We start from the raw sequence: 10,137 nt of genomic DNA, 5'->3' as shown, positions 1-10,137 counted from the left end.
CTATGACCCCAGCTGACTTCCTGCCCTTTGGGCGGGGGGCTGGACTCGATGATCTTCCGAGGTCCCTTCCAGCCCTGATGTCTATGAAATCTATGAAATCCCTACCAGTTAGACTGCATGTTATAGATATTTGTACAGGACCCCATACACATGAGTTCTGATCCCTCCTGGGTCCTCCATGTGTCAGCACAATATTTTCAATAACCACATCAGAATTTTTAAATTATAGTTAAGATGTTGATGTTCTGGATAAACAGGAAAATCCATTTGATTTACTATATATAAGATGCCCATCTTCCCACTTTAGTGCTTCTAAACATAGGTTTATTAGATATGAAAATTATGCTTTCTCTTCATCCCCAGTCCAACACAATTAGTGGCAATGCAAGTTTCTTCACGTTTGTCCCTAACTCCAGAACAACGAGGTCAGTGGGATAATTCTTGCCCCAAGCTCAGTGAATGTTTGGCCTCTGCTGAAGCTATTGGCCCAGGTGTCTCTCTAAGATAGTTTCAGTGATGTGGATATATGTCCATTAGGAATCTGACTATGACCATCACATTATTTTATACATCTTGGGTTAGGAAGGACACACCTATAGATCTATTCCAATTGTTTTCTCCTTCTAGGCAGCCACAGGCCTTTATCCTGAATGATGAAGATGGAATTGGTGCCTCTTCCATGGGAATACTAGCTTCTCCAATAGATTAACCTACAATAAATTCTTTAGAACTGGAATCTATTCAGAATTCTGATCCTACTTCATTCCCCATAGCTCAGCAAGGTTGATTGGTCCTCCTCTGCATTTCTACCATAGCTCTGGTCTTCTCAACAGCTGAGTACTGTGCACCTATCTGGGTCTCAAGTTGGCATACCAAACACATAGACACATAAATCTACTCAGTAATGAGGACTATTTCTGTAACTTTGATATCAACTCCAGTGCAGTGACTACCAGTACTTTCAAACATTACTCCTCCTTCTATTCAACGGGATGCAGCAACATACAGAGAAATAATGCATATTGATAGTAATCCGGACCTTCCCATCCAGAGAGACCTTCAAGATGTCCCAACTTGTCACATGATTTCACAAAAACCTTTTTTGGACATGAACTGAGCATGCTCTATACCACAACACTGAAGGATCTTGGAGGAAAGCATGGGCAGAAAACCGTTTCCCAAAGGAACACCTTGTCTCTGACCTAACAATGCAACAACTAGGCTTCAACCTCCCACAGAGTATGTGGACAACCCTTAATAGAATACACACTGGACATTGCTGGTATGGCCACCTGATGTAAAAGTGGCACCTAAAAACCTTGCCTGACTGTGACTGTGGAAACCCTGACCAAACCATGGAGCACATAATAACATCCTGCCCCAGATACAAGCTTGAGGGTGACATCCTGGAGTCCAGCAGGGCATGGGTCTGATTGGGTAATTTGGAATTAAACTTGTGACAATAGCTCTTGCTTCTAAAACCATATGAAAGAATCTCAGCAAATCTCAATGCTCCATTTATAATACTGTATTTGAAGAAATACTGATACCTACCACTTTTCCATAACATTCAGAAGGGTTTTCATTTTTGCAGCACTTTTCCAGGACATCTTCATATCCCTTAGCAATCCTCAGAAGCATCTCAGTAGAGAATTCTTGGTGCCTTCTTGAATATTCATAGAGAAACCTGTAACACATGAAACAAGCCAGCATTTGAGTTCATGAATAAAGTAAACCTGGTTTCTCTAATGATGAATATGACCAGAAGAACTGACAATACAGAACCACTTTTTTAGCACCAGGCTTGAAATGTGCTTTGTTGTTTTAGTAGAACATTAGCATTATATAGTCCCTATCAACATGTCAGCTGCTGGAGGGACAACAGCCAGGGATGTCATAGATTTGCTTCATCTCTCAACAACATAAGAAGTGATGACAGAATTGGGGGAACAAAGTGAAGAAAAGAGGAGCTAGGTTATTTCATCAACATTCCTTTTCATTAAAGGTAAAAACCCTGCTAGACACAGATGCTTCTGGAGATAAAAGCATGGTTGCCTACATGGTATTCCCAGCAGGACTTTGGATTCTCTGACCCAAGGATGGTATTCAAAGAAGATGGACTTCTGGGAAGAGATGGGATCCACCTGATGATGAGGAAAAAGGCCATATTTGTGCACAAGCTAGCTAACCTAGTGAGGAAGGCTTTAAATTAGGTTCAATGTGGGACAGAGATAAAAGCCCAGAGGTAAGGAAAAGGCTAGCTGACTTAGATAAAAGCCAAATAAAAGGAGTCAATAAGGGGATCTTTAACAAGGTATTCCAGAGAAATGAAGACAATTGGCCAGTTAGCTAAGATGTTTATATACTGATAATGTGAGCAGCATGGGGAATAAGCGGGAATAATGGAAGTTCTAGTATAATCATGGAAGTATGGCATAACTGGAATTGGTTGGGGAAGTTTAAATGCCTGGAGTACTGTCATAGAGAAATATAACTCTTTCAGGAAAGACAGATGTGGACAAAAGGACATGGTGCTGTTCTCTATATAAAAGAAACATACACTTGTTCTGATATCTGGTAAGAAACAGGAAGAAGGCCTGTTGAAGACCTGTGGATCAAGTTAAGAGGGAATGATATCATGGTAGGTGTCTGCTATAGACAAACCAGGTGAAAGAACTGAATGAGTGTTTTTCCTAGTAACTAACAGAAGCATTTAAACCACAGAAGCATTTAAACCACAGGACCTGGTGATCAATGGAGACTACAATTACTGTGACATCAGCTTGAGGAAAAACACAACAAAGGACAGACAGTCCACCAAGATCTTGGACTGTGTCAAGGACAACTTTCATATAGATGGTACATAGGCCAAGTAGGCAAGAAGCTCATCTTAATTGACTGCTCACAAATAAGGAGAAACTGGTTGAGAATGTGAACATGAAAGGCAATTAGGGGACAATGACCATAAAATAGAGATCAGGACACTAAGGAAAGGAAGGAAGGACAGCAGCAGAATAGAGCCATTGGGTGTGTACAGAAGTTGCTTTTTCACCATTTAAAATAGTGGAAGGCCTGCTCTGAGGCCTTCCTCTCTGGTACTTCTGAGGTTTCCACCCAGACGTAATCCATGGTTCTGGGCTCCATGCAGACAGAGCCTCTGGAACCTTTCCAGGAACATGGGACAAGGAGCATACCCACCTCCCCTTGCAAGGTCTGCTCCACTTTGGAGTCTCTGGGGTGGCAGATGGAGGAGCTCCAGGCTGCAGTCCAGAGACTGCATGCCATCAGGGATGGTAAGCAGGAGACAAGCTCCTACTGCCAGGCCCTTCACCCCCTTTAGGCTGAGGGTAGACCAAGGTCACCTTCCAGGACAAGGGAGGACTCCAGGATCTCCCATATTGTCCTGCCAGGGGTTGGACCAAGGTAGTCAGTGGCCCCAAGGCCTGATGCACCAGGGTCCCTTCCCCTCTGGAGCTTTCCAACAGCTACAAACCTCTTGCAGCCCCAGTAGAACCTGCAGAGCTGCCAGCTCCTGCAGGCAAGGAGGCTCATTCACAGCTAACATCCCTGCTCTCCCTAAGGCCATATGTAGAGTGGTCATTGTGGGAGACTCCCTCCTGAAGGGGATTGAGGGCACGATCTGCTGCCCCGACCCCTTAGCCCAGGAGGTCTGCTGCCTCCCAGGAGCCCATAACCAGGATGTAGCTGAGAGGATCCCAAAGCTCATCTAGCCCATCAACCACTACCCTAGGCTCCTTATCCATATGGGCACGAATGACATGGCTCAGAGCAATCCCAGCCAGGTCATGAGAGGCTACAGGGCTTTGGGAGCAGAGATTAGGGGATTCGGGGAACAAGTGGTGTTTTCTTCGATCCTCCCAGTTTTGGGTTATGGGTTGAGGAGGGAGAGGAGAATCGAGGTAGTTAACCAAAGACTGCAGTGCTGGTGTCATTGTGAAGGCTTTGGCTTCCATGATCACAGTCCGCTCTTTGGTGAGAGAGGCAGTGGTCTGCTGCGAAGAGATGGCCCACCACCACACTTCACTGGGGAGGAGGCTCTTCTCAGCCAGAATGGCTGACCCGCTTGACTGGGATTTTAACTAAGCCTGCCAGGGGATGGGGGGATTACCGCTGCAGCAAGCCCACTGGGCAACTTCTGCAAATCCAGTAGGCTAAGGCACTCAAGGGAACCCACCCCTACCCCAGTGCCAAAATGATGTGTAGGGAGGATTAGGACCTCCAACAGGACACTTACATGCCTGTACACCAATGCCAGGAGCTTGGGGAATAAACAGGAGGAACTGGTCCTCCTGTTAAGCAAGAATGACTACAATCTCATAGGGATAATGGAGATCTGGTGACTCCACCTGTAACTGGGCCACAGGTATAGATGGCTATACCTTGTACAAGAGAGATTGTGTAGAAAAAAAGGGGCAGGGGTGTAGCTCTCTATGTCAAGGAAAGCCACACACCCCTGCAAGCTGACACTGGCATCAAGGGTGGACAACTGGAGACTCTCTGGGCTAAAATCCATGGTGAACATGGCACAGGGGACACAATGGTAGGAATCTACTACAGACCTCCTAATCAGGACTGAGAGCTCAACCAGGAATTCTCCAGGGAACTGGCTGGGGCTGCACACTCCTGGTGCATGGTTGTCATGGGAGACTTCAAGTACCCAGACATCTCACTGGAACAGCACTCAGCCAAATCCGAATGGTCACAAAGCTTCTTTACATGCATGGATGAGCTCTATCTGATTCAAGAAGTCTATGGATCGAAAAAAGGCTAAGCACTGCTTGACCAGGTACTGAAAATGGGGGATGATCTAGTCAGTGACCTAATTGTCGAAAGGAAGCTGACCATGAGCTGATCACTTTCACTATCCACCATAAAGCTGGCAAGTCAGTCAGCAATGCTGAAGTCCTTGACTTCAGGAAAGCTGACTTTGACAAGTTCTGGAGGCTTGTTGGCAAGGCCCTAAGGGATCATGACCTGAAGGAGAAGGGAGTTCAGTGGTGAGTGGTTGCTCCTCAAGGGAGCAATCCTGGATTCACAAGCAGTGTCTATCCCATCTCAAAAGAAAGGCAGCAAAAGGGCACAGCAGCCTCCTCAGCTCTGCAGGGAACTTGTGGACCTCCTGCGTCAAAAAAGGAAGACCAATTAAGGATGGAAGACTGGAACCATCTCAAAGGAGGAGTATTCTGCACCGGTCCAGACCCATAGGGAGCAAACGAAGAAAACTAAGGCTGCGACTGAACTCCAACTGGCTACACATATCAAAGACAATAAAAAGTCCTTTTTTAGATAGGTAGGGAGCCAGAGGAGAAGCAATGGTAATACTGCACCCCTGCTAAACCAAATGGGACAGTTGACAACCACCACCCAGGAAAAAGTCAACCTGCTTAATGGGTATTTTGCATCATTTTTTCACCAGCCCCAGGGGACAGCCCTGCTCAGTATGGTCTAGGGTGGCCAAGGTGAAGGAGAATTGTTACCCTACATCAATGTTGACCATGTGAAAGAACTCCTTGAGAGGCTGGACACCTCCAAGTCAGCTAGCCCTGACAGTTTACACCCCAGGGTACTTAAGGAACTAGCAGGCATCATAGTTCAGCCACTGGCATGGAGCTTTGACAACTCCTGGTGCTCTGGTGAAGTGCCCAAAGATTGGGAGAAGGCCAATGTGGTGCCTATCTTCAAGAAAGGGGGGAAAGTAGATCCGGGGAACTACAAGCCTATCAGCCTGACCTCTATCCCAAGGAAGATCTTGGAAAAAATTATCAAAGAGACTATTCTTAACAAGCTGGCTGATGGCAACATCCTGAGGGATAGCCAGCATGGGTTTGTTGTGGGTAGGTCTTGCCTCACCAATCTCATCTCCTTCTATGACCAGGTGACATATCACCTGGACAAGGGAGAAGAGATTGATGTCATATATCTTGATTAAAAAAAAATCCTTCTATCTGGTGTCCTATGATCTCATTATGGAAAAATTGGCCAGCTGCAGCCTTGGCTACATCACAGTCTGATGGCTGAGGAACTGGCTCCAAAGTCGGACCCAGAGAGTGGTAATAGACAGAAGTAAATCATGGTGCACCATGACCCGTGAGGTCCCCCAAGGCTCTGGACTCTTTAACATCTTTATTAATGATGTAGACATTGGTATCAGAAGTGGACTGGCCAAGTTTGCTGATGACACCAAACTTTGGCATAGACCATCCACACCTGAGAATAGGATGGTGATCCAAGATGATCTAGATAGGCTCAGTAAATGGGCGGACAAAAAGTTCAACATCGAAAAATGCAAGGTACTCCACCTTAGGCAAAAAAAACCCTACAGCATGCTTATCGGCTTGGCAGTGCTATGCTTGCTAGCACCACAGTCGAAAGGGACTTGGCAGGTCATGATTGACCACAAGATGAATATGAGCCACCAATGTCATGTCGCAGCTGTTAAAGTGAGCAAAACTCTGGCTTGCATCCATAGATGCTTCTCAAGCAAATCCCAGGATGTCATCCTCCCACTGTACTCAGCCTTGGTGAGGCCGCAGCTGGAGTACTGCATCTTCTGGGCTCCACAATTTAAAAAGGATGTGGGGAAGCTTGAAAGAGTCTAGAGGAGAGCCACGTGCATGCTCAGAGGACAGAGACAAGGCCTTATGATGAGAGGCTCAGAGCCATGGGACTCTTCAGCTTGGAAAAGTGCAGACTCAGGGGGTCCTGGTGGCTACCTATAAGTATATCAGGTACATCAGGACCTCAGAGAACACCTATTCACCAGAGCACCCCAAGGGATGACAAGGTCAAACGGTCACAAACTCCTCCAAGACCATTTCAGTCTGGACATAAGGAAGAACTTCTTTACTGTTTGAGCCCCAAAGGCCTGGAACAGACTGCCGCCAGAGGTGGTGCAAGCACCTACTCTGGACTCCTTTAAGAGACATTTGGACATTTATCCTGCTGGGATCCTTTGACCCCAGATTACTTCCTTCCCCTAGGGCAGGGGGATGGACTCAATGACATCCTGAGGTCCCTTCCAGCCGTAGTGTCTATGACATCTATGAAAGTGCTTGATTGCCATGACTTAACAGAAATGCACAGTTTTACATCACTTTAAAATGGGTACAGCACTTTAAATTAACTCTTGTTAAATGAGGTATTACATTTTAAGTGCTATATTTTACAACACTTCAGCAACCTACAGTGTGCTGAATAGCTTCTGTACACTAGTCAAATTTCTGACCAGTAAAGAAGCCCCAAGAAGCTTCAGAGCATCCCCTTCCTCCTAACCTGGAAAGTGCTGGGAGGTTCAGAGCCCCTGTCCCCACTCCCCCCAACCAAACACTGCACTTCTGTCATGTTTAAGAACACTGTAACTTTATAGTGCTATAAAAAACTGCTCTGTATCATAATGCTGTAAAACTTGCATGGAGCACTTCTGTACACACCCACTGGAATTCAAGAAAGTAACCTTTAACAAACTCAGGTGACTGGTGGACAGGATCTCCTGGGAGGCAAGTATGAGGGGAAGACGAGTCCAAAAGAACTGGTTGTACTTTAAGGAGGCCATATTAAGGACACAATAGCAGGCTATCTCAGTGCAAAGAATGGATGGGAAATGCAGCAAGATATTGGCCTTGCTAAATGGTGACCTCTCCAATGAACTGAAACTCGAAGAAGTATTGTACAAAAGGTGGAAACTTGACCATGTTACAAGGAAGGGATATAAAAGCATAACCCAAGCAAACAGGAACAAAATCAGGAAGGGCAGGGCACAAATGGAGATGTAACTAGCAAGGGACACAAAATGCAGCCAAAATCATTCTACAAGGATGTGAGGGAGTAGAAAAAAGGCCAAGGAAAGTTTAAGTCTTTTACTAAACATAGAGTATGTATATATGATGTGAAGAAGGCGGAAGTATTTAATGCATCATTTACTTTGGTCTTCACAACTAAAATTGGTTACCAGTACTAAGTAGTAGTAGTCTCAGTACCGACCCGCCCACCTATCTAGGGCAGTCTGCCCAGTCTTTCCTGCCATGCCTTGCTGTTAAGATACTAGCTACAATAAAGGAGGGAAGCTGCCCTTTTAATGCCCCAATGTCTAGGGGCTTATGAATGACTCTAACCTTCCCTTATCGTGTCGCATCCATTGCAGACGTTACACTGTTGTTATCAACTCTGTGTGCCCTCTTGGCACAGAGCCCTCCAGCTCCTGTGTCTCTACACCACTCAGGCACTGAATTCACAGCTGCCTGACTTTCTATGCTTCTCTCCCTGGTGCCTGACTCTGCACCTTTCTCTTTCTGGCTCTCTGTGCCTATCCCCAGCACCCAGCTCCATGTCTCTCTTTCTGCACCTCTCTCTCTGGTGCCCGGTTCTGTGCCTCCCCCTCTGGCACCTAGCTCTGCGCCTCCTCTGACACCCAGCTCCATGTCTCCCTTTCTCTGGTTCCTAGTTCTATGCACCCATCACTGGGCTTTGCCCAGATCCTGTGCCCTTTTCTCCAAGCACTAATGAGACCTCCAAAGCTCCCCTTACAGCCTCATCCCAGTCCTCTAGTATAAACCATAACACCAATACAACCCCCTGGGCCACAACATAACAACACTAATGGAGACTGGCTTGTCTCTTTAAGAGGGTAAAACTTCTCCCCTTAGGACCATGTCTCTTAGCCTTAAGTATCTTAGGCTCCTGAAACCTCACTGTACTTGTAGGCAGCAAAGTAGGCAGCACCTAGTCTCAGGTAGCTTAGGGCTCCTTTCCTTGGCAGTTGCTAGAGCACGAGAGAGCCCCTATTAGCTCCAGCCCTGGGTTTATATATCCACAGTGCCCTGTCCCCTCCCAGTCACCTGACTGGCTTCAGGTGCTGGCCAATTACCCTTTTAGGCTGTTGCTCAGGTAACCTGCAGCTGTGGGGTTCTGCCTAGCCCTCTGAGCAGCCTGGCCAGGCTGCTTCTGCCCTTTAAGGCAGCAGGCACATCTTGATGCCATGCTAAAGAACAGATTAGGGATTACTTAGAAAAGATAGTTGTTTTCAAGTCAACAGAGCCAGATGATATGCATCCCAGAGTATTCAAGGACTTGGCTAAGGCAATTTCAGAGCCTTTGGCTATTATCTTTACGAATTCATGGAAGTCAAGGAAGGTGCCAGACAATTTGAAAAGGTCAAATATACTGTTCATCTTTAAGAAACTCAAGAAGGGGAATCTGTGAAATTACAGAACAATTAATCTGACCTTGATACCTGGAAAGATTTAATAGATTTCATAGATTTCATAGATTTTTAGGGTCAGAAGGGACTTCAGTAGACCATCGAGTCCAATCCCCTGCCCTGGGCAAGAAAGAGCACTTGGGGTCAGATGACTCCAGCCAGGTGCTTGTCCGGTCTCCTCTTAAAGACATCCAGGGTAAGGGAGAGCACAACCCCGCTTGGAAGATCATAGAAAAGGTCATTAAGGAGGAGGGATTTGATAACAGTCCTCAAATACCTGAAGGCAATTACAGAGAGGATGGAAATTGGCTCTTTTCCACGACTGTAGGGGACATAACTAAGAGCAATGGCCTCAAGCTTCAGCAGGGTAAATTTAGATTGGAGGTTAGGAGGAACTTTCTGACTCTGTGGGTGGTCAAGCATTGGAACAGGCTACCTAGAGTAATTGTGAAATCTCCATGCTTGGAAGTTTTCAGGAGCAGGTTAGACATACACTTACCTGGGATGCTTTAACCAAGGATGATCCTGCCTTGGGCAGGGGCCTAGGCTAGATGACTTAGTGAGGCCCCTTCCAGCCCTACTTTCCTTTGATCTTAGGAAATTTATTTTTAAAGAGAGGGAAACAAGATGATCAGGAATAGCTAGTATGGATCCATTAAGAACAACCCATACCTGATCAACTGGATTTCCTTCTATGATAAAATACTAAGCTCTGTGAATGGGGGGGAAAGTAGTGGATGCAATATGCCTGGATTTTACTTCGGTTTCAAGGCTGTCTCCAATGAAGAGTCACTTAATATGATAATTAGACCGTAGGAAACTGGATGAAACAACATAGGGGACATGGTGGCCTTTTAACAGATAGGACTAAAAAAAACCCTCTAGGATATACTCTAAAGGCCAGATTTTCCACTGCTGTA

General features: G+C 45.9%; 2 protein-coding genes across 4 annotated transcripts in view; both read right to left on the bottom strand.

Annotated features, from left to right (window-relative positions):
• The window catches only part of LOC109309310, a 148,183-nt gene that overhangs the window by 69,967 nt on the left and 68,079 nt on the right, over window positions 1-10,137 (bottom strand).
• Window positions 1-10,137, bottom strand: part of ALB (albumin) — a 36,705-nt gene that overhangs the window by 8,935 nt on the left and 17,633 nt on the right. For all 3 annotated transcript variants that reach the window (XM_019534282.1, XM_019534284.1, XM_019534283.1), the window contains one exon: window positions 1,555-1,687. In XM_019534282.1, coding sequence (XP_019389827.1) covers window positions 1,555-1,687 — 133 coding nt within the window. The remainder of the gene's footprint in view (window positions 1-1,554; window positions 1,688-10,137) is intronic.

The sequence above is a fragment of the Crocodylus porosus genome, unplaced genomic scaffold (genome assembly GCF_001723895.1).
Source record: "Crocodylus porosus isolate Cpor-Errol unplaced genomic scaffold, CroPor_comp1, whole genome shotgun sequence".
Taxonomy (NCBI): domain Eukaryota; kingdom Metazoa; phylum Chordata; order Crocodylia; family Crocodylidae; genus Crocodylus; species Crocodylus porosus.
This window is presented reverse-complemented; position numbering and strand designations above follow the sequence as displayed.